Source organism: Stegastes partitus, unplaced genomic scaffold, assembly GCF_000690725.1.
Source record: "Stegastes partitus isolate 25-593 unplaced genomic scaffold, Stegastes_partitus-1.0.2 Scaffold848, whole genome shotgun sequence".
NCBI classification, from domain to species: domain Eukaryota; kingdom Metazoa; phylum Chordata; class Actinopteri; family Pomacentridae; genus Stegastes; species Stegastes partitus.
This window is the reverse complement of record NW_007578579.1, coordinates 174134-199837: the sequence shown is the minus strand read 5'-3', so window position 1 is coordinate 199837 and position 25704 is coordinate 174134. Positions and strand designations below refer to the sequence as shown.

The 25704-nt window shown below is 41.2% G+C and overlaps 1 protein-coding gene across 3 annotated transcripts in view; it reads left to right on the top strand.

The window, feature by feature from the left end:
* Nucleotides 1–25704, top strand: part of LOC103365510 (plakophilin-4) — an 86914-nt gene that overhangs the window by 8793 nt on the left and 52417 nt on the right. For 2 of the 3 annotated variants that reach the window (XM_008292966.1, XM_008292965.1), the window contains exon 2: nucleotides 8456–8589. In XM_008292966.1, the coding sequence (XP_008291188.1) occupies nucleotides 8461–8589 (129 nt within the window). In that variant the 5' untranslated portion in view covers nucleotides 8456–8460. Of the gene's footprint in view, nucleotides 1–8455; nucleotides 8590–9515; nucleotides 9906–25704 lie in introns of those variants that run through there. The other variant, XM_008292967.1, reaches the window with a different exon arrangement.

Sequence of the window (25704 nt, the reverse complement as noted above, 5' to 3'; positions counted from 1 at the left end):
GACACTGTGAGAGCACAGCTAGTCATTTCCAGAGCTAAAATGGATCGGAGATCACACTGATTTCGTAGTCTTTTATTCCTTACACAGTAAATTATCCAGACATTCAGGAATTTGTCAGAACAAAGTGCATGTGTGACAGTAAATGTAGAAGACATCATTCCTTTATGTACCGATTTATTACAACAAACCTACATTTTTTTCCACGTTGAAGCTACATTTTATTTCTCTGTGACTGCGTTTTTTTCTGAAGGTAGTTCATGTCTGGCTGTAATTAGCATAATATAAAGTGCTGAGTGAGCTCAGTTATTCACCTCAGAGACACTTAACATTGTGAAGAGCCAGAACACTGCCAATAGCAGGACATTTGTTAGTGGGAATTTTTCTTTTCAACTGTTACCCTTGCAGGTAGATAATACTCAGATAGTCAGACCTGGTCATGTGATTCGATAACCATCTTATATCAGATGGGTATCGCTTAGTAGCAGGAAAATGTTTTACAAAGCAAATGGAGAGCATAGGGTTGATTAAACTTGCAGCATTGATTAACACATTTTTAACTGAACTGTTAAATGAGGTTAAATAATGAACAAATTTGTCTTGTACCACATCTATTATACAAGGAGTTCCTTTTCTGTATTGACTTCTGTGGAGATGCGCACGACAATACGCTATAATTCCTTCTCGGGGAGCATTTACGCTGTAGTTGTTGTGTTTGCATTGCAATCGCATGCAGAAGGGCATTAGCGTGTTAAATGTATTTGTCTAACAACGTGTGACAGGATGAAGCATGTCTGTGTAGCACAAACTGATTCTATTTAAGGGATTTGCATGCAATCAGAATAATTTATGTGCCACTCTGTCACAACATATTACAGGTGGTGACATGCTGGAAACAGCTGATGAGACTCCAGTTGAGCGTCTCTGCTCCCCATTAGTTGGGGTATTGTTGTGAGGAAATGATTTTGAAGGTGAATGATCACTGTAAGAATTTGTTCACTGCAAGTTTTTACTGCTGCACAGTGCGTATGTAGTCTATTTGGTAGTGCAGGCATCTTTCTGATGTCCTCTTTGAGTAAACATGTCTCACAAGATAAATTGCAGCTCCGAACACATGCGTATGGTGTGTAGCGTTTAGTGTGCGTGTGCAGTTGTGTGTTGCAAATGCTTTACAATGACTGTGTTTCCTGCTACCACTCAGAGGCAAGCCCTGCCCTGTGGACACACATGCCCACATAGGCCTCAGGTTATTGCAACATCTGCGGGGGTGAGGTTCAACGTGTGAGGTAGGCGTGGGTGCAGCTTCCTTTTCGCTTGACCACTTAGTCAAGAAGGTGGAAGAGATGCTGTCGGACTGCCGTCTCCACTCCATCCGACCTCACGCGTCTCACCTCGCCTAATCCTATATCAACACAAGGACAGGTATGTGTCTGTTTAAAGGAGGCTCCATCATTCTCTTGAGCTCGTTCGGGGTAATTATTGACAGAGCGATTGTGTGTCAAGTCGGACTGTTTCTGCTCTGGAAAGTAGACATTCCTTTGCTTTTTGGGTGTGTCAATATGAGCAAAGCATTTTCAGCTGTTGAGAGCGGTAGAAAGTCACACATCTAGGGATCTAATAATAACTCTTTTTTGTGTGTTTTGATGCTGGCAAGTCCACCATCTGGGACGCACTCACAATGCATCATCCTGCTGAGGAGAATATTTTATGTGCGGCACACTATGGAGTCACAGCGTGGGAATGCTTAGTCGATCAGATACATGCGATTTGTGTAGAACCATGTGCACGTTTGTATTACGCAAATTCTCACATCAGGTCAGAGCAGTTGAGCTTCTGTCAGCGCTTCCAAACCACGTGTTGAGTTTAATAGCGTGGAGGATTTCAGAAATTGTTTCAGATTTTGGTGCTTTTTGAGCACCTGATTTTTTTTAGTTGTATCTTTGCCTCTATTTATAGTGTTTGCAGTCAGTTATTGTTCATCCTGGTGAATACTGATAATTTATACTGGACCAAAAAACTGTTAGTTTTATCAGGAAAAGTCAATACGCTGTTTTTGAAAGAAGCAATTAAGTGTTGCGGGTCTTTGGGGATGATGTTGTTGTAGCTGCTGAGAGATTAGTAATGGGACTGTGTTTCTCCCCACAAAGCTCTCACATGCTACAAAATGCTGCTGGGTCACTTTAGATAAGTTAGAAGCAGTCGTGTGTCACAGGGACCTGAGCGTATGTGGGTCTTTGTTGGAAAATACTCTAGATGCTTTCACTGATGAGATCGCCCTTTTTTAGGTAGCCACAGCCAGTCCAACTTAAATATGTGCCAAACGTGTTTTGTTGTTTGACACCTTCATGTTTATTTCAGACATCCTGGGGCTGGAGGCTTTCAGGTTCAAGGGAATGTTAAGCTTGATGAAATGTTTATTAGCCCCACTGCACACAATGTAAGTCTTACGAGCAGCTATTTTGTGATTTTTGCGGTTTCATTTCTGCATGAAAGGAACCACACCAGCTATCAGACTCACATTGTCCTGGCTTAGACATCCCATCTGGAACTTCTGTTGTATCTGCAGGAACATAATCCACCTGTCTGAAATGAGCACCGCACACTGTGATTGGAAAAAAAAAAAGAAATGTAAGGTAAAACTACCAAAGAAGACCAATTATCTTAATCACAACTGTTCCGACTCACTGCAGCTTGTACTGCACAGTATGCTACCACTGCTGCTTTTCTGAAACTCTCTGCAATTGAAATTCAGGTTAATGTATAATAATTTCTCCGCCAATCTTCATTTCTGTGCTTAATGTTTGTGATTCGGTGTCACTCAGACAAATCTTGCTCCCTCTAAGTCAACAGATAATGGCTTTGACTGAAGGGACCACTTACAGGGCCACTGCATGTGTTCAGGTGATTACAATTTGTCTCCAACTGAAAAATAATTGAGAATTGGTGCATTTACGTGCACTTAAAGTCAGCGTAAGGAGCATTTCGAGATTTATTATATGCCAGAAACTATGTAGTGCTGAGTTGTGGAGTTACACCGTTCAGCTGGTTTTCATCATTTTTCGTGTTGTGAGTTTTTGGCCTCGGCTCCCTGCATCAAAGTGATTTAAACATTCTGGAATATATTCTATTTGTGAAACCCCATCTGTCTTGTTCAGTTTAGAATGAAATCGGGTCTGTTTGCCTGGTTAGCACGGTTTATTTGGGTCAATCAATCTGTCAGTCGGCACCTTCAGCAAACATAGCCTACAGTATTTCAGAGCAAAGAATACTCCACCTAATTTTATCTACTTGGCCCGATGGTTAACGACATGCCAATGCTGCTTAAAACACTTGTCAGAAATTACCCTCGAAACTTTTACATTCAACAAGGGGGACGAGTGGGTTGTTGCCTTGAATATAAAATAGTATAAATTGCTCAGTATTGATAAGTCAGAAGATTGTTGATAAAAAAGATTTTTTTTTTTCTCCAGGCAAGTGCAAAAAGACTCGAGCGTATCTGCATCTTTAAGGCAAAGTAGCTGAGCAAAGATAGCAAAGGACCAGGCTGTCAGTATCAGTTGCTTCAGCTAAGTACCGACGTGTAGTTTAATGAAGACTTTGAGCACAGTTAGGACAGAAACTAAAAGTTTGCTAATTCATCTGTACGGTTTGTTTTGACAAGACATCAGGCTGATATGTGCAGACAGCTGGCTAACTAACTACCCAGCAGGGGCAGCCTGAATAAAGCAGAATCCACACACTGTTCACTCAACTTCCACAGCTTCATATCTTCCCACCAGAGATAAAAATCTTGTCAACAGAGCTCAGATCAGATTCTTTTTTCTTTCTTTTTTCTTTTTTAACGCTACATGCCTGTCATGAATGCAATCGCTGGATCCACTGCAAGATAGCCACCGTCAGAACCCCGCGTCCTCCTAAGTCACACAGATCCACGTAAATTGTCATGTTTACATCACAGTATGCAGGATTGTTGTGACTCAGTTAACATCTATCATCAGTTTTTAGCTTAAAATAAACTTTGTGTGCACTAAACACTTTTTAAAAATCATGCTGCACGTTTTTTTTTCCGTATTAAAGCTGTAAACATGCTGATATCGGTGCATCCGTATAATCAAAATTATCAAATAGAAACTAACAGACGCTGAAATACTCACAGTGAATTTATTCAGGCAATTAGACTCCTGCACATTTTGCACACTTTATTATGTATTGTGTTGCATTTCATTTTCAACAGATAAAATTGCGGTTTTTGGCAATTGCTCTACAGCCAATAACTTGTGTTAAAAATCTGTAACTAAAATCTCTCATTTGCCCCTTGATTCAGTGCTTTGTAGAAGCCCTTTTGGCAGCAATTACAGCTTTGAACCCTCTTGGGAACGTCTTTACAAGCTTTCCACACCTGGATTTAGGCACAATATCCCATTCTTGCTTCCTGATCCTCTCCAACGCTGTTATATTGGATTTGAAGCGTTGGGGAGCTGCCGTTTTCAGGTCTCTGCATGGATGTTGTGTTCAGTTTATGTTTGGAGCTTTGGTTGGACCACTCAAGGACAATCAGGGACTTGTCCAGAAGCCACTCCAGCATTGGCTGTGTGCTTTGGGTCGCTGAAAGGTGAGCCATCCATATGCCTTCTAATGCGCATAGTGTAAAGCTGCCATAGCCATGTTTCACATTAGCGGCGTGATGAGAATCTGCACCTACGCCTCGCCACGGTGCCATAAAGGCCTGATTGATGGAGTGCTGTTGAGATGCTTGTCGTTCTGGCAGTTCTTCCATCTCTCATCAGAGGACTCCTAAAGGTCTGTTAGAGTAACTGTTGGCTTCTTGTTTGCCTCACTCACGACGGCTCTACTTGTTTAGTTACTCAGTTTGGCAAGACAGCGGCTTACTGTGAACAGTCACAGCTTTACAAATGGTTTTATACATCTTTGTCTTTCAAAAAATGTTGATGAGCTGTTGTTGAGCTGTTCAGATAGTAACTCACCTGGCTAACTTTATTAGTCTTTATGCTACCTCAGCTGACTTTCAAAAGCCTCTCTACAAGAAAAGCTCGGCAAAAGAAACTTCATGAGCCACCTTCCAGCATTTGTGCATCTTCTTTTCCTGGGTTACAAAACTGTGACATCCCAGCAGCGTGACCAGTTGTAATAATGTCCCTGGAGCAACATTAATTATGACGTTGGAGGAACAAAAGCAGCACGGCGGTTCAGATACACCTTCGTAAATGCTAGAATGCAATCTTCACTGTGCCGTTGTGGGTTCCTGAGTATTGATTGATGAGCAAAAAATAGCGAAAACAAGTTGTTGCTTTTTTACCGTAAGCTATTTGCAAAATTCAGAGACGTGATTACAGAATTTTTGTTTGCTCTACTAGCCTACTGGCTTAAAGCCTGACCTTTCACAGCACATTGAATCCAAATTCTGTGACCAGAGAGGAAAAAAAAAACTCCTCAGGCCTCAGAATGATAAATCAGTCATATCCTTAAATATGCAGTCTTGGCTCAAAATCTGCCCTGGGAGAAATGTGCACACTGACCAGCTGCATACAAACACAGGTGTTACAATTATTATGTTACTCTGCTGCGTGTAAACACGTTCTCTAGTTTCCTCCTTTAACCTGATTTCTTCCAGTAACACATTTTCTTGCGAGCATGTAAACATAGCCCGTGGCCGATATTAGGTTTGCTACTGCAGTGTTCCTTGGGGGAAGGTGACATAAGGTACAGGTGGCTTTCAGAGGGATCAGAGGACTGATGAATTCATGTCTGTATATGAAATTGATCCAAGAAGGCAGTATTTGAACCTGGGGTGGTAGATCTGTCTCTTGAGTGCTATTTCCTTCAAAAATGTGCTATTTTGTTAAGACCGTAGCAGAAATGGTGAGATCTTAAACACTGTTGCTCAGTCACTTTTTCTTCTTTTCCCCCCTCCTTGCGCTATAAACTACATTTAGTATTGGAGACAGTCACAAAAAGAAGGGTTGTGTAAGCGGCTCAGAGGAGTGGCCAAGTCTGAGGTCAGTAGATCACATGATCCGATGTGTCAGGGTGGGGTCAGACTAAGACTTTTCTTGGCAGACTTGGAGACATTGAGGATTATAATGCTTTAGAGGGAAGATTTAAGTTGAACTACAAAGAGCGTCTAGCAAAAGAGATGGTTACTGTTGAATAGTCAGACGACGCTGAATGAAATCCAGTTTGTTTTCTTTCAGTAGCTGTGATCCTGTCATGCTGTCATATATTATGTTTGGGTGTTTTATTTGTCTTTTGCTTAGTCAGGGGAAACTACCATGATGGTAATAATTAGACACTAGTTTGGTTCCTGGTGTTGACCAGAATGAGGTCATCTTTACCCTGTGAGAACGACACAGTATGGTTATTCAGCATTAACCTAATGACAGCCTTGAAAACCTGCACAGACTGGACTTGCCTCCTTAGCTCCTTACCTCCTTCTCAGGCGTCGTGTTAGCTCTTTGATTTGTTTCAGGGCCTGACATACCAAAGTTTTTAACTGCCAGGCTTTTTTTCAGCAAAGTTTTTCTTCCCTCCGTGTTGTGAGGGAAAAGCAAAGAAATGTTGAAGAACCAGTCAGCCGTGCGCCTATAGGACTGTGGTAGGTTGGCAGCAGCCTCGTTGCCTTAACTCCTATTTTAAAGCTGCTGAGGAGTCAAAGCTTAGCAGAGTGAAATCATTCTGGACCAAATATAATGGGGAATTTCAGAGGTAGGCTCAGATACACATCACAATTTTCCTTTGCTTAATGGTGCCTCCAGTAGCCTTTGCTTTTCCTTTTGTGTGTTGTTTTTTTTCAGTGGCTCTATTTCGTGCTTAGTGTGCGTTTTGTTACAGGCAAGTTTAGACTGCTTAAAAATATTCAGATTATATACACAGATTTCAGCCCTGGTGTGAGACTCTTTCGTTTTTTGTATGTTATTGTTAGGCTAGTGAGTCATTTTCTGATGAAAGGCAGGTTATAGAAAGGTCAAGTACGCTAAGACCCATTTTACACTTAATCCATGGTGATATAAATGACAATTACCACGGCAGTGTCTTTCCTCCGTGGCTGCACACCTCTCTTTGTCCTTCAAGATAATGAGACACAAAACAAAAAAGGATTTTCTTTCCACCCTGACTAGGCTGGCAACTTCTGTCAGTTAAAAAATTTGCACTCAGTCAGTCCTGTCTGTGTTGTTCTCCTCTGTGTTTGTACAGAAGTCAGGGAGGAGGAGGAGCTATGTCAGATTCAAACAGCTTTTCCCGTTTCCTGTTGCTGAGTTTTCTGGGAATGCAGTGCCATGTCCTTGATTCAAAGGCTGCAGTGGAGGTGGGAGGGAGTTAAAGCGGTATGTCGCAAAACAATGAATGAACCAGAAAGGAATCTCGGTGGCTGACAGGGGATGCATGGGATATCCAGCGTGGACTAACATACTTTGCAGCAGTAAAACATTATCTGTCATTTCAGACCACATGACTTTTTACAGCTCCGACACCTTGAAGGGCTCACACTCCCGGAATACCTCAGGGTCACATTTCGAGGGACCTATGCATGTTGTACACATGCATATTCCTAACTTGTAGATGACAGCAGCAGTGAATTTCCAAGTCACACAGCATCTGCGTTATGAGACCCCCTTGCTTTTGTTTGCTCCTGCAGCCCTGAGTTGTGATGCAGCATCGCAGCCTTTAGCTGTCCTTTCTGGCTCAACAGGCTCCTTCCAGTAAATATGGATCCACCTTGAACAGAGTTCCCTTGACACTCTCTCTGTCAACAGATATAATGAGACCATAACTATTCGTTCTGCTTTCTCATTTCAATCCAGGACAAGAGGCCAGAGAGCCAAGACAGGAACACCTTATCACGTCCGTCGGGCCGCTGACTTGTTTTTTTGTTTTCTTTTTTTTTTTTTCAAAGGCCTACTCTCGCTCATCTCCTGCATCCGCTTCACTGCATCTAGTACACAAACTTACTGTGCTCACCTGTGGACACACGTTTCAGGCCAGCTTTTGTGCTTTTGCTAGGATGAAATTTCTATCCCGTTTGGCGGTTTCACTCCAATCAATCGCTGTCATTCTGTTTGTGTTGGATTTTTTTGTGCGACTATATTTCAAAAACAAATCGTTATTTAAGTCGTGTGTTGTCTCAAAGCCATATGGCATTAATTTGCACTGTCACAGACATAAAACATTGACAGTCCTTTCCTCTTTGGGCCATATGGCATGTGTGGGTGTATGTTTGTGTATTGCTGGTGTGGTGCATGACCACTGATAGTCACTTCTCAGCATCGTTTTGCTGTGTGTATCAGGGAGGGGTTGATTTAGTTGTGTGTTTATGAGCGAAGTGTGTTTGCACATGCATGCGCGCAGTCTGGTATGTGCGTACAAGATTTTTTTCGCTGAGCGCCTGTGGCGAGCAGATCATTATGTTTATGTGTGTGCATATATGCGTGTGTTCGCACAGGAGGAATGCCAGCTCCTGAGCAGAGCCCAGTGACGGAGGAGGGGCTTCTGCTGACCATCCGCGACAGCCCAACTGGCCGCAACATGCAGGCTGATAACACCGCCAACAACATCCTGGCCTCCGTCAAAGAACAGGTAGCGTGCTTCTCCCATTCACACTGAACCAGGAGCCTGTTTGATTCATGCTATATCTCTGATACTGTTAAAGCTGTTCTGAAGCATTCATGTACAATGGCATTTACAGAATGTCAGATTGCCTGGTGACTCACACATTGTATATTATAGAAGAAATCCACTGAGTGAAGTATGCATGACATTTCTTTTTTTTTTTTACCCCTCTACTTATTTATGCCACGCTCACTGTTGTTATTTAGCCATATAGCTGATACCTCTGTGGCACAGAAACCAAAGTTAAAAGTCTCTGAGTGGCAGATGATGAAACGGTTTTTGTTTATAGCAGAACAGCCACCAGAGAGGACTGTGTTTACTTAATTGTCTGGTGGAAAATTTAAAGTGGAATAAGCTTGACTGGGAGCTATTGGTTGTTTATCGCCTGCAGTCACGGCCTGGCTTGCATCAATGGTCAACCAGGAAGATCATCTCTAGCAGGGTTTGAGAGCTTGCAAGGGACATGCCCTCTGACTCACTCCATCTCTGCCTGTCTCTCTGTGATTCATACACACTCCCTTTGGTTATGCACACACACACATACACAAACACACACTTCTTTCCTCTCTGGCCTCACTCCAGTCCTCCATATTCATGGGAATCCAGCACAGTTCAAGAGATTTTGCACATTGTTAATGCTTTTAATTTCCTTGTGTGAGATCTTCCGTACATTTCCTTTCACTGAATGACACTTTGGTTGAGCTAAAGTTTGAAAAATAATCAAATGCGCTCTCTTTGTATTTGTTGTCAAAAAAGCCCACACAAGTCCCGTTTAGATTTGCTGCAGGAAAGTGGGTATTGTTTACACGAGGAAAGAAGGAAGGAGGGAGTACCTGTCGATGTGACTTCCTTCCCTAGAGTATTCCTCAGTGGCTCGTCCGGTTAGAGCAGATATCCATGCAGGCAAGCAGGAAGAGCGAGTAGCCTGCCCGAGCTGTTGCTTTCAGAATGACTGGCTTGAGACATGCCTCAGAGGGGATTCCTGCTAAAGACTCGAGACTGTAAAATGATCGTTCTGCTCAGTATTTATACAGTACAGAGTTGGAGAGGCAAATAAAAGGGTAAGTGAGAGAGAAAATACGCAGGAGGTCAGAGACTAGGCTAGTGTGAGAGTGGGGTTTTTCTTTTCTTTTTTTTTTTTTCTTCCCTCTGCTTTTGCGTGAGGTTTTCCTGTGATTGTTGAGAGGCGAACCTTCGAGGGATCGCGCTGTCGATGCGAAACATGCGAGCCTGCCGTGCTGTAGTCATGGTTTGGGCTGGGGCTTATGATGACTGGGTGTTTGGTAAGTGTTTGTTCTATGACTGTACTGTGTTTGAGTTTTTTTGTTCTTTTTTTTTGTGCCTTTTGATTGGCAGATTTCCCTACCTTCACTTGTGTTGTTCACCACTTGTCTTCCGTCGTTTTTCTTTTCTCTCTCTCTCTCTTTCCAAACTTCTGTTCCTGTCACTGCTTTAGTTACAGCTGCACAGGGTTTGCCCAGATGCCCAAACAAGGAACGATTCACGAGCATATTATGGTTTCATTCTGCCTGTGTGTTCATTTGCTTGGACTTGTCCCCCCCCTCCTCCTCCGTCTTCCCTTCCCTCTGACTAATAACAAACGCCTGTCTTTTTTTTTTTTTTATCTTTAATTTTAGTATTTATTTATATTGTGCTGCAGTTCTTGGTTATTGGAGTCCTATTTTTGCGCTGTGCTTCTTTAATAGCATCCACCATCTGGGTGACACATCCATAATGGTTTATTACAGACCCAATTTAAAAGCTTAAATGTCAGTGTGTGTCTCGCTGCTCATCCCGTTTTGCTTCTAACAACCACACATGTCATTTTTCAAGCCTGAGTCAAACACATTAAATAAAGTGTATTATAATTCAGTATTAACTTTACAAATTGTCCTTCTTCAGTATTTATTATCTTCTAAAAATTTAATTTAACCAAAGGGGTGTTCCGTGTATAATCCAAGACCTAGTTTTCTTTTTTTTTTTAAAATCTGTTTCATCTTAAGTGTAATTAAAGCAATGAAAGGATGTGGCACTCATCCAGGCAGATTGTCTTATGTGTGTTTTCCTAACACGCTAATGAGTCTTGCCAATTTAGTTTACATTTTTGTTTTTCATTATTCCATATATTGCAAATCTTTTTTTGGTATTTATTTGATGCTTTTGACACAATGGAACAGAGAATGTTGGTGAGATATATTAGAAGTTATTCAGTTTATTCATTTTTTAAAATATTCTGTTTTCTTCGGCTTCCTGTGAGAACTGAAAACATAAGACGTGTGTTTTATGCAGTGATCCTTCCTTGAAAGTGTAATTGACGTAATGCGAGCTGACATGGATGTCAGATGTTGCCTCAATATAGAGACACGGCACCAGTATGTTACAACATTAAATGTGACATCTCATTTCATTATTTAATTTTTCTTTTTTTAACGCCATCATTAACAGAAAGTGTGTCTTCTGTGCGTTAATCCTGGTTCTCTTTTGCCCCTCAAACCACACAAAAAGGGGCAGGTGGGAATAGGGCAGGGTGATAATCCACACTGAATTTCAATTACACAACCCTTTGTTACCATTTTACAAAACAAGGATTCTGAACAAATATTGTTATAATGTAGTATAATCATGTATATAATAATGTAATATAATGAATGCGCTTCTATGACAAAGGCCAGTGCAGTGAAATATTGTGTTATTCTGTGGCTGCCGATCACATGATCTGTCTTGTGCTTTTACAGTAACCAGATATTAATCAAGCCCCATTGAGCACCTTGAGAGTCTGAGGCAGTGTGTGAAAAAGCTAGAATTGTGAAATATATTAAGATTTTAAGCCGCTGCTAGTCCAACAAGCAGCAGTTGTCAATATATTTGCAGTGGTGTCCAAATGAGCGAAAACACTGCTTCATCCCAACAGTACAGCTCCACAGACTTTTCTCTTCTGGAGGCTCTTCATGGTAACATAACCTTACTAAGGCGTTGTAGTTTAATTGATCACCTGTCTATACATTCTGGTTAACAGTGACTGACAGTGACTCACTTTGTTCGACATTAATTATCAGGACATTTGATTTATCCAATTAACATTATGCAGTGATAAAATGCTGGCATGAAATATCCAAATTAAAGTTGGGTTTGCATGAATGACACAAGCCATGAATTATAGACAGACTTTCTTTATGATCTCTTAATTACCAGGATGTGAACTGTAGAGATTACAGAAGTGTTGCCAGTGACTAATGATGGACGTGATGAAGGTAATTGTCCTTAATTCGAATATAATGCCCTCCTATCGAATCACAGTCACACGAGACATTCAAGGACATATTTGCTCTGAAGTAACAATGTAAGAGCAGAGATTTAACTTTATTCATTTTGGTCATCACTTTGTTTCATACATTTAAATTTAATTAATCATTTGGTGTTTGCGGACTTTTGGAAAAAGCGGAGTTGACTAATAAAGCAAGACAGGTTCTAATGAAGTAGTGGTTTTAACATGTCTTCATCTGCATGCTTACTCCACCTCGTTTGGTGGAATAAACATGATAAATAACATAATGAAGCTGCAAATATCTGAAAGGGAAAACAGAACTGGATTGTTTTAGCATCTAAAATCTATCCGTGTCTATGTCCTGGTAAAAAAGCAACAGGAGAAAGTCCCAAGACTAATCTGTGGACTTTTTTAAACGCAGCATTCCATCACACAGGTGTTTGCCAACACTGCTCCATATGCCAAAACTATTTTGGCAAGCACTTCTGTTTGGAATTCCAAAGGCCTACAATATGTAACCTATTTATCTATTTTTTGATATCCTGAGCTAACAAAGAAAGGAATTTTTTTTTGTGTGTAAAGGAAAGCATTGCTAATGCTAAGCGCTAAAAAAGAAATACTACTCTGAATCCAAATTCATGATTTTCTGTCTATTGCATAGTGTAAAGAATAAAGGAAAGATAGATTCTGTGTCGTCGTGTATTTTGAAAATAATCATTAAATTGTCACCAGGGTAAATGCGACAATTATTACATTTAGTGCTGGGTGATATCGTCAAATGCCATCAGCACAATATCGATAGCACATTTAAATGCATGTATAAACACCTGAATCCAAATCAATATCAATATGTGCACTGAATGCAAGTTACATGCTACAGTTGTGACACAGGGTCAAAAGCATTCATTGTTTTGCATCTCTTGCAAACTGTTGGCCATTTTTTTAGCATAGCCTGGCTCTAAGTGTCTCATCATGCATGTTATTGCATCTTACCTTCAGACTTTATATTATAGCTCTTAAGGTCATGCTTGTATCCAATACGTCTTCCACGAAGCACAGGTTCAGCGTAGCGCACAGTGAGAGTAAAGTTCATTGTATTTATGTTCACATTCAATATTTTATTTAGGAAAATGATTGACTGTTTTTTCTGAACCAACATTGTGTGCGTTTACCGCACAAAAAAACTATATCAGTGTCTGATTTGGATGCTTCTCTCGAGTGTTTAAGTATTCTCATAAATAGCCTATATTCACATTTCTTTTAGGCTGTAATACTTTGCAACAGCAGAGCACAATTTGCAACAGTTGATAAGAAGTAGGGCTGCAAGGTGGATTGGTGGTTAGCACCGTTGCCTCACAGCAAGAAGGTCGCCGGTTCGCGTCCCAGTGAGGATCTTTCTGCGTGGAGTTTGCATGTTCTCCCTGTGCAGTGTGGGTTCTCTCCAGGTTCTCCGGCTTCCTCCCACACAGTCCAAAAACATGTTAGGGTTAATTGGTGATTGTAAATTGTCCGTAGGTGTGAATGTGAGTGTGCTTGGTTGTCTGTCTCTAAGTGTAGCCCTGTGATAGACTGGTGACCTGTCCAGGGTGTCCCCTGCCTTCACCCTGAGTCAGCTGGGATAGACTCCAGCCCCCCACGACCCTAGTGAGGATTAAGCGGTGTATAGATGATGGATAGATGATAAGAAGTAGGGTCGTGTGTGGATGGGTGGTATCAACCCATGGATACGGACTTGGAAAATCTTCATCTATAAGCAGTGAAATATTGTGACAGTGCAAACGTCTGTGTCTGTTAAAACATGCAAATTTCAACTGACTTTCTGTTGCATTAGTAGAACAAAATGCAAATCCAACAGTGATTCTACCAGGCCAGTTATATAGGCTGAGATATACTTAAAAGGAATCTTTGCATCACTTCTTAGAGAATGGTTCATTGAACTAATTCATGAGCTGAAATTCACATGACAATAATGTGTCACATTTACCTGATTTTCAGCACATTTGTTATCACATAATTCTGTCTATCTGTGCATTTGTCATTGAAGCTTTGAAACGTTTTGGTTCTCTTGATTGTAATGAGCTCACAGAACTGAGGCGGCACACGCTAACCAACTGTGATCGTTGAGGGTTATGTAGGGGTTATTTTTATAGATATTAGGTTTATGTGATTCGTTGCGGTAACGGGCAGGCAATAAATGACAGCTTGTCTGAAGGAATTAGTCCAACATGATTCAGTTAGGGCAATGACAACGCCACAATAGTAGTTGCAGTAACTTGTAGAGTGTAGATGTCGGATTATTCTGGCAGTTGCTCCGAGCGTTACGTGAAACAGCCTTTTGGGAACGAGCCAGATTCGATTTTGAATCAAGTATACAGGAGCCCTTTGGTTGTCTGCTGTGGGAGCCTATGACATCCACTGCACAGGCATCAATGAGTGAGAGGTCAGCTCTTTAAAGAGCATCTCATTGATGGCTCTGAACTCATCGCCGCTTTCTATTGCATGCCCCTGGAGAGAAATAGCTGCAGGAGTAGAGGGCTCTTTAGTTGCGTCAACTTTGATTTTATCTCCACCAAGCGCTTCCTAATGTCCATGCACGTCTTCGCTGGCCTCTCGTTATATCTATTTTTAGTTTTGTTTATATTAAAGCGTCAGTAGGCTGTGGACACAGAAAGACAGGAAGGTATGATAGGTGATCTTCCCAGCAGCTCGCACAATATTGGAACGTAAACTCCCTTCGAATAGTTGGCATTTCAGTAACTTAAGCCTTGAAACTGAATAGCTATAGTTAGAAAAGACTCAACAAACAAAGCAGCGTTTAGAGCAAGTGTGCTCACATCAAAGATTAACAATATCAGTAACACTTCAGGTGTCATCCAAAGCGGTGGAAGCAGTTTGTCACCATTTATTGGCCACACTTGCCACATTTTGTAGTAAGCGTGTACGTTTCTCTGTATATATTTCTGTCTTGTTCAGAAGCCCAGTGTCTTTAGTTTGCAGATCATCTAGACGTGCCTACAACAGCAGGACCTTGAGATGAGGGCAGAGGATTTTTTTGTTAGTTATACTTTATGTTGTGGAGAGTTGTTTACTTAAATGTAAACCAGGGTCTTCTCTTGGATTTTTCTCACCAGCGAGGGCAAGGGTTTTGTTGTATACAGGGTGTGCACCTACATAATAAGCCAGTGTTTAGAGGTCATGTCAATCCGTAACTGAAAATATGAAATACAAGGACCGACTAAAGTAGCTTTACTGTTCGTTGTTCGTGCAATACTACATTGAAATACTGGATTGCATGACATGGTGTAATGCTGAATACTCACCAGCGTATTGTGATCAGTGTGGTGGAGCGATGGGTGTAACCTCGTCTTGTTTACCCATTTCAGCCTGATAGCCATGTGCTTGGTCTTCGTTTTCCACTCGTTCTGCCCTCTCTCCTGCTGCCTCTGCCTCTTCTATTTATCTAATAAGGTTATATTCAAGAATGAGTGCCGTTAGATTTTTATCTCACATCTCAATATGCACAATGATTACGTATGTGAATAGGATGAACGTTAAGGTAATTATGAGTGTTATTAGTAACTCCAAACATCTGATTTATATTTGGTTACAGAACAGCGGGTCAAACGTGTCATGTTTATAGAGAAATTGCTGTTTAGTCTTCATTTAATTGGTTGTTTTTGTTTCATTTCCTTAATTATTTGTTATATGTTTAAAATGCATCAAATCTAATATTTGTTCATGCAATCAGTAAGAAGATTGTATGTTTTAGAACCATTATGGCATTATTTTTCCCTTTCAAGATTTCAGGAAGTTGAACCCTAACCTAGAATATCGTTTCCTGACTTATTGACATGAGGCATCTTTCTCTTCTTGGAGAAGTATTTTAACAAAGTATTCTAAATTTTAATAAAGTATATTTTAATAGAATCTATATAATCATCATTGGCATTTTTTTACCCCTGACTGCAGCCAGGGCTCTCAGGTTTCCCTTATTTTACTGACATATATTGAAGTAACCACTGTCAGGATCCACAGGTAACCAACATTTCACATTGAAGGGACTCAGTTGTGTTGTTGTGACCTCACGATATTTCAGAAAATTCATAAGCAGCTGCAATAATTTTGCAACTCTGGGCCGCTCCTGCAAATTGTACGTAATGTAAACATTGCAAAAATAATTCTGTGGTACAATTAATTCTTACCGTTTAAGAAATCATTTCCTGTATCACGATTGTGGTTTCTTGACCTTGGAAGCGCAGTTAGTTGGTGTGCTCCTATTTCTCGTCCATCATGAGGAGGATTCGCCCTCAGAGTGATGCTGTTATTAGCTGCGCCTGGACATGCCTGGATGTCCCACACAACTGGCAACAAAAAGGGCCTCTTAGGCAAGCCGCACTGTGGTGTTTCTACACACCGCCTCACTGAAGAACACCACAGTGGAATTTTCCCGCTTTGTTGGAGTCCATTACACATGAGAAATCTGTCTGCCTCCTGCTTCTCCCTAGCAAACGGGACTTACACTCCGTGACCCTGTTTTCATACAAGTCATACATAGACACATACATAGAGACTCTGTGTTCCTTGCAAAGCTCAGGAACTGACCTTGCTTTGAGGGTTACAATTCTGGTAGTCTGTTAAAAGCTTGATGAGCTGGCTAAAATATTACCCACTTGAGATACCAGTGCAAGCCTTTATCTTGTTTTAATGAAGCCAAAGTCATTTTTGTCTGAGTGACCCAGCTTAAGGAGTTAATATTTGGGAGCAGGGCAAACCTTAAAGGCAATGTTTTTGCCATCGTGCGATTCCATGCCATAAGCTCTGCAGAAAGGTTGACTTCCCTCCGTAGGCGATAGTGTCTGTTCCACTTCCATAGGCGAAATAAGGACTCTAATTACAATCGACTAGTGATTTTCTCCACTCCTCAGGGTCTTATCTGCCTTCCTCTGCCTAGTGCTGCTGCTGTGACACAGGCAAGGAGAAATCTAGAGGCATAAGCATTCTGGCCTCGATTATAGTCATAAAAATGGAAGCCTGGCTCCGAGCAATTACCCCATGGGGGAGCAGAACAAGTATAAGAGGGAAGGAGGGAGACAGATTCAGAGGGGAGGGATGCAGGTGAAGGAGAGTGCTCAGATATACGGAGGAAAGACAAAACGCTCAGATACAGAAGGTGGTGAGCGAAGGGAAGAGGACAAAAGCGAGAGCATGATGGAGAGAGGCAGAGTCAGAGAGGCTGTCACCTGTGAATAGTTCTCTAAAGCGCTGTGACAGGAGGCTGTCAGCTCAGAGGAAAACAGAAAAGGAGGAAAAAAGGAAGAGAAGATCATCTGCTTCCCATGTGACATGATGTCAAAGGAGTGGCGCGTCTAGCCTGGCGCAGTACTGTCGTTTTGAACCCAGCCATGGGAGATCTCCCCCCAACTAGCCTGTTAATACTCATCACTATCACTGTCATCATCATCATTATCACTACAGTCATTGCCACCATCAATATCGCACACAGAGGACCCGGTCACTGGGACGCAGGTCTGGTACTCATGCAGGAAGGTAGGAGTGTAGTAAATACTGCTGGGCTGTCCTTGGAATAGCGCGCACCCACGGAGGAAGTTGTGGAAGTTTACTAGGTGAGTCACCAATGAGATTGATGTCTCTGCATCATCCCATGTCGAAATGTCTCTCAGATGAGTTTCTCTAAATGACTGATTGTGAGGTAATCGCACAAATCACTGGAGTCTTTGTTCACTACAGCAACCTCCAGATTGACAGTCCCTAGATTGCTCGGTCTCCTTATTATGGCCCACAGCAATGTTCTTTTTGTCTGACACAACACTATTGATCTCTCCGTGGGATAGCATGTTCGCAGGTCTGCGTGAATTGCACCGGCTTTGTGATAGCACCACTGCAGCATTTTGGCTTTTTGTTCCAATCGAGGAGATACAGATTGCCTTTTGTGAGCTACTCTCATTTATTGGCACTATGCCTTGGCATTATTATCAGCAACATCACATAAGAGCTTTTGATGAGGTTCAACAGCTTGTAGCAGCACAAAACAAAAGCAGCTCTTGTATAAAACTTGAATCAAGAGACTCGGCGAATGGGAAAGGGAAAAAAAACAACATTTTAATATATAGGGGACTACTTCTGCACTATATAGTTTTGAATCCTCTTTTCGGATGCAGGCTTTTGCATTAAAAGCTGTTAGATTAGCAGCACAGCTTTTAGAAATCTTTTCCAATGGCAGGCATGGCCCCACACAATAAGCAGATGTCCTGCTTTTGAAGCCAGGTTTAATATACTAGAAATCAAGTTATTTTAAAAGGAGGAACTGTGTCCTCTGCTGCACGGAGCTTTAAACGAGGCCACATATTGCCGTTTCCACTTGAACTAGTAATGGTGCATAAATTGTGCTTTTAAAGTGTAATTATATGTGTCATCCTGTGAATGCTAATGAGGCAGAAATGCAAAGGAATTGATTCTGGTTTTTTAAGATTGGTGGAAAAACTGCACTCATCAGCCTTCGCATTTAACCAGTGTGTCCTTTCTTTTTGCCTGCACCACCTGCGCCAGTCACACGTCTCCAAAAAAATATCAATAACTTTAATATGACTTAGTCCTTGTAAATGAGCCAAGACTGTCAAATTGGATTAAAAACGGGATAATCTTCACAACAAAAAAACAGTTTGTTGGGAAGAAAAAGTTGTCTCGAAACAAAATTTAAATCCGTCGTTAAATCTCTTCAAGAACACTGACGTGATTTTTCCTCCACGCTCCCCCTCATACTGCCTTTGTTATTGACAGTTCTTTCTTCTGTTGTCATTCTCTTGTGAGGCAAGTACTGGCTGGTGCAAGTGCAAATGACAGCTCTTTTTATAGCAATCACCACATATATGACAGTCTTAAATGACGTTTTAATTATCATCCAAAATCCTAACTTCCTTTTCATGCTCCTATTTCGTGTTCTCTTGAGGTCTTTAAGTTCGGTCTTCTAATAAGTAAGGAACATCTCAACGTAAATGTTTAATGGTGGAGGACGCTACGTAATGTGGTTTCAGTATTAGGTAACACCAGGGAAAGGATTACTGATCAATGCTGATATTAATACTTTTTATTGGTAAAAAGCAGCCGATTTTAACCTCTGAACCTGAAGATGCTTCTCTTCACTTTAATTCGATGTGGGCTGCGATATAAAGTCCTGCACCAGAAGTAGAAAGAACTCAAACATGTCTTTTGTGCAGCATAATAAAGTTATGATGCCATAAATCATTAAAACCAAGTTGAATTTTTTTGTTCATTTTACAAAATAAATAAATAAAAACTGGAATCAGCATCTCTCTTGCTGATCACAGCTGAGTCAGTAATCGCTGCTTCTTCACACAAGGACCACAGAATTGTTACCTGTTTTATTTTTAGTGAATGTTTTAATGAGACCTGTGATTTCAGATTTAGGTACGTTGTCCAACATCCATTGGAACCGCACCTCACAGAGGAGTCATTCACGGACTGCTGCAAAGTGGAAAATCTGAATGATTTCAGCTTCTGTCTCAGATAAATGGTGTAATTTTGGTGATTTTTTAAAATAATTTTATTTTTAAAGACAACATAGCTTTCAATTGCACTTGTTCTGGCTACAGGAGAATAAGAGAGAGAAATATGCCATGGTATGAGGTAAATGCATTATTGAGGATCTCCGCCAGTGACCAGTCAGTTTTTGAAGTTGTGTTGGAAGCAGGACAAATTGACAAGCCCAGAGATCTGAATGGCTTTGACAAAGGCCAAATTGTGTGTATATATATATATATTTATATACTCTGCTTTAAATAATAACTGGTGTCAAATATGTTTTTCCCATTTAAAAAAAAGCTAAATTACCCAGTTAGAATTTCTTATCGCAGCCTGCCAATTTACTCTCAACAGAAGAATTTAAAATATTATTTTGGTTGCTCTGAAAGTCGCTGGTTACAAATCCCTGTAATGTGACATCGGGAATCCTGGCAGAAATGATGTTTTATTGTGAACTTGCATTTCTATTATTTGAGAGTGAATGATATTTGTAGACTCTTGTCACATTATCAGCTTATACAGTATAAAAGCGCTGTTGCAGCTGTGGGCGCCAGAGCAATTTTCACCCTCTGATTCACCTATAGCTTTGCCTGCAGCTGTGCACTCTCCTACCTCAGCAAGCCACTTTACTGTATTTTTAAATGCCGGTCTCTGCAACGTAGTTATTGTAATTCTGGGATGGTGTCACACTGCTGCAGCCAGTTTCCTAAAACCGTAGTATTTTAACAAGGTGACTTTGTGGCAGTTTTTTAAGTAACTACGCTGCATGGTTCCTCCAGGTCTGGTCACAGAGGCTGCTCTGAGGCTTGTTCTCTTCGCTCACACCTCAGGCCTGCTTTTCTGTCCCTGCTGCTGCAGAAATCCTTTAACCTCTGCTGTCATTCTCCCACTGCGCAGCAGTGTTGGTTCTCTCGTCGGAATGCGTCTGCAACACTGCAGTGAGGGTGCAGAGCTGTCAGGCCTCATTGCCACTTAATGAACAAACATATTTCTGGTAGATGCTTTGGTTAAGTGGAAAAGCCATCTGCACTAGTTATGCAAAATGGACTCGAACATCACAAATGAGCACACATCCTACGCCGGTGCTGATTGGCAATCAGATCAACTACATGTGTGCAACTGTGTGTATCGTTCTGGTCTTGAGCCATGCATGACGAGCTCTTTCCTCCACTCCACTATCTTTATGTGTCCGCTCCACTTCTGCCAGGCTCGTAGCTCTTTTGTTCGCTTTTAAATGCATATACAGAAACTGTCTTTGATTATTGACAGCTAGCGTGAAATAGTTTCTTAATTGTGCGTTTCAGTTGTCGTTGACTTTGTATTAGTACATAAACAGCTGCCCCAAGCTGCTCCTGCAGAAAGTTAATTATTTTATGGTCACCGCATCGTCTGACAAAATGATCCACAATGCAGGTTAATGACAGCAGCTGTCTTTTGTTTAGAGACGAAGGTACAGAAGACAAAGTTCTGATGCATCTGTTCACTAACTATAGTTATAGTGAGTCTCACATGGCGTAAACATGCATCCTTATGTGGACATACATATTACAAATCTAGAAATAATTTGGACAGTGATGCATTTGGTCTTTTCCAGTGATTCTTGACAATTATGCACCCAAAGCAGCCAAGCATTGGATATGCATTAAAGTGTATGGAATAATGTATTCATGTTCCCCAGAGTTGAAAGCTGCAAGCAGAAATACACATCAAGATATAATTGAAGGTTCAGTGTGTTCTTTCAAGGCTCTCCAGTTGAATGTTGAATTGAACTTTTTAAAGAGTGAAGCAACAATTGGAGACCCCCTCACAAACTGATGTGTGAAAGGTGTTTGAAAGTTGCAAGACGGAGAGACTTTTCATTACATCACACACTATCGGTCCCATGAAAGCTGATGATAACACCTCTGTGTTTATCAGAGGCAGCAGCCTCCTCTTTGAGCATGATAGGTTTATGCCTTTAAAAAGGCTTTGTTGCAAAACAGATACATCTTTTTGAGAAACTGGTCAAAACTAAAACAGGATTTTCAAAGGCTTTAATTGCGGATTAGCATCTTTAATCAGCTGTCTGACAATGCTCCGCTACATGCAGTGGCATACAAATTTGCAGAACAAAATTGCAGATTTTATTTTTCACTTTTAAAGTGAAAACAGATAAATATTGCTCTGATAAAATGAATCCATCTTCACATGTTGCTGTTACTACTAATTCACAGATGTAAACAATAAGGGGGAAAACAGTGATTATGTAGGCACCCTACTTGTAACAGATGAACTCAGTAGGCCTTGATTGGCGTTAGGACTTGTAAGGCAGGTTAAGATTGAAGTTACTTGTTGTAACACTCAACAAACATGGGCTCTTCTAGGCAACTGATTGAGAATATAAAATGACTTTGACACACACAATATTCCAGCAAAATAATACTACATACTTCATGATGAGCTACTTACTTATTTTCACTCCTGAAATCAACATAATATGTAAACTGTGTATTCCAGTAAAACTGTAGAGGTTCAGACAGCAGCTGTATTCCTGTTTGTAAGATAATGCCCCAAAAAAAACTGTTTATGTGTGCTAAATTCAAGTCCGCTGTACATCAGGAAGTTTGTCTGTTTAGAGGCACGTGTAAGTCAGTGAATGTTAATGTAGCCGTATGACATTTAGGGTTTGTGTTTGCGTAAGCCTCTTATCTATGCTGAACCAGCAGTGGGCAGAAGCCACTTCAGGCATTTTCAGATGGGTCTTGTATTGTCAGCAGCACCCATAGAGATGACACGGGAGCGTGTACGTTCGACAGCGTGGTCTGCTGTCATGTGTCATCTGTTTCTTTAGGGCCTGTCTAAGGACACAAGGGGACAGGATCTGATTCAGCTTTGGGACTGCAGGCAGATCAGGCCCAACAGGCTCATTGTAGTGGCAAATAAAGGCACCGGGGGCCTTGTTGGTATGGGAAAGCCAGTCACCTATTGTCCCTGTCCTCTCCTTCCACACCATGCTCAGTACTGACCGACCAAGGCTGGGCCCACACCCGTTAAATAAGCATAAGCCCTTTTTAATGGTCATTACTGCTGTGCTTGGCCTGACTTGGTGGATCGTTATGCTGAATAGATGTGTCCCATTCTGTGTAGAGGCCAAGCATGGAAAATGCATGAATTACACAGAGCAGCGAGTACTCTCTGTCCATGGCAAATGTGAGCCCTACTTATTAGTGTGATCCTTGTCCCTTTTTCATCAGACCAGGGCCACATTTTGGCACATATTCCTGTGTTATCACAAAGTAATTACGGATATATTGGATCCATATTCCTAATAGTGTTAATGAGTCATGCAGAATTACAAAAAAAAAGTCTGTTTGAAAGAGTGAGAGAGAAAGACAGCTTTTTGCTACGAAGAGCCTTAGGATGTGATAGTAAAGAGGCATGGCAGTAATCCATGGTGCCACCTGAGAGGCCATAAACTTAGCAGTAAGGGTGTATTGTTGTTTGTTGTGTGGCTATAGGATTGGAGAGAGTATGGCACTTGGATCTTGGCTCTTACTGCTTTCTCATAAGTGTTTACAATCCTGCTACTAATCAGACATCAAAGCCACAGATGATGTGAATAACCAAGATTATTTAATCACAAGCAATGCTCTGCTGGGAAACCTTGGGTTCTGGCATTTAAATGGATGTTACTGTAATGCCTAACACTCACCTAAATATTGTTACAGACTAAAACTACTCCCCTTAAAGAAAGCCTGTATGATGCTCACAGTAATTATACAAGTGAGAACAGGACAGTAGCCAATTTGTCAAACAAGAGAAAAGACCTGTGGACTGTCTCTAGGCTTTTCCAAATTCAGAAACAGCAGGGTTGGGGCAGGCATTCAGGCAGGACGCCCGCCTGCTATAGGCTAGGCTCTGAATATCAGGAGTGACAGCCTTATGGCTGCAGCAGATGTCTCTCTCTCTGCTGTGCTTGATCAGTATCATAGAACATCTCATCAGTGGGATTGAAGGCCGGCCACTTTATGTGAACATTAAGAAAGAGATAACAGTCTCGCTTTTGCTTAAACGTAGCACTGTAATAAGAAGAACTAACTGTGCAGCCTATGATAAAGTCGCTGGACTCGAGACGGCGAAACGTTGCCAAACAAAACAATTGGATTATGAGCTTAGAAGAAAGAAGGCATAGAAGTGGTGGGCCAAGAATAGTGACATTTGCAGGAGCAGGAAATCTCGGAAATCTCTGTCTTCCTTCAGGCAGTAGGCAAAACAGTTTGGTGTTTGTCTCACCATATGTTTAATCTTTTTTTCATAAGCATCTGCTACACATTAATACAGAAGACATGCGCAACTCAATAAGCTTTTCACGTGCAAAATGATTTCTATCATGCAGTAGTATAGAGTAAAACTGCATAAAGGCCGTACTCAGCTATATGACTACTTTCAGTCAGACCCCATTCTAAGCACTCTACCATACCTAAGCAGTGTGAACGGTGTTAAATATTTAAATTTTCACATTTTCTCTTTCTCCCTTCCTCCCTTTATATATGTGCGTCCATATGAATTATCCCCCTCTATTGTCGCTGTCGCCTTATGTTCTCTCCTCCTGCACACTCGAGTAATTCCAGATTTGTATCAGAAAGCACTGAGGCTGTATTTGAATGTTCTCACCCACTCCTTTCCTCTGCATGCATGTGTAGCTTGCCCTCTTGTCACTATTAGTCAGTGTCCTCTCCTTAACTCCTATTTCCTCTGCAAATTCATCTTAGTAATGCAGCCCTGTAAATGTGTACAAGCTGTATGTGTGCATTTGTATGGAATTAGTCCAAAGTTTTTGCCGTCTGTTGTGGAAAACAATCCTACAGCTAGCACCGCTATATTATCCATCCTTCAGACAGCAGATGATACATGTCTCCTTCATGTGTTTGACCAAAGATGGAGGCAGCTGTCACCGTGCTTTTGTGTCCCGTTATATACACATCGCTGAATAACCTGAGAATTTAAGAGTAAGAGAGAGGTTAGGTTGCAGTTTCACTTCTCTGTTTACTCGTTCAACGCCACCAAGTCACCAAATTAGGAAGAGTGACCTACATGCAACTCTTGTGGAGAGGAATGTCACGAAGAGCGGTTGGCTTACAAGGGTTGACAAATACAGATAGACCCCCCAAAGCAGGTTTCACTGTGTTGGTCTGAATTGGGTTGTAGTGCTGGTCATGCCGTGTGACTTAAGCCCATTTCACACATGTACTCTTTTCCTTTATTGTGGAGGTATCTGTCGGCTTCTTGTCTTCTAGAGTGAGCACCTTTTGCATCGACAGTCTTACGAGGTCAGACATGGTAACATTTCCATAACAAGTCTGAACTGCATGCTGTCTCAATAACGGATAGGCAAGCACTGTTTGAACTGTGTGAGATGATTTAGAAGTGACTTTTCCCACAACTCAGCACCAACACACAGTTTGCATTCCGAAATCATTAAATACGGCTCTCATTTACTTCGCCTTACAATTTCACATCTTTTACTGAAACGTCCATAAAAACAAAACTTGGTGAAGACAGAACAGATCAGATTAATCCCACTCTCTTATAGTAAATGTAGTTTGTTGCTTCCATCTGTTTGTGAGCGTCTTTCCTCTGAGTTCATACCTGCAGTGTCAGACAGCAGCATCTCCGCAGTCAGCGCCTTGCACACATTTAGCCCATGCAACATCAGGGTGACTTCATTAATTACTTATAAATTATTCCCGACACAGCGACAGGATCGATCACAATCTAAAGGCAAGTCACACTGTGTACTTTTCACACCAGACAAGTGAGCTGTCACACACAGAGCCACAGTTTATAAGCTGCAGTTAAATCATTTGCTTCACAACAGAGTCCTGTGCTGCATCAGGATGTTTTTAATGTTAGTGTAAAATTGTCATTTGATTATTATCAAGCATGGTCCTAATTTTCAGTGTTTGGGACAGTTTTTGGACCGACTCTGTTTGCATGTTGATGAGGAGTTATTAGAGTATGCACAAGATTTCAAGATTTGCTGCTATATAAAAAAAATGCAAATTATCTAATAGCCAACAGCTTAAAATGAATGTTCTATCAAAAGCAATCGAATCAGTCCTTCTCCTCTTTACAACTTGCGCATATATAGTTTAGAAATTTGGTGTTTTCATCATTCTCACTGAGTTTCCATCTGTCTTAGGAAAAGTAAAAGTGGAAACGCTTATGATTGGTTGGAATGATGAGTTGAAATTGGCAATTTTCATGTGACTGAGTCT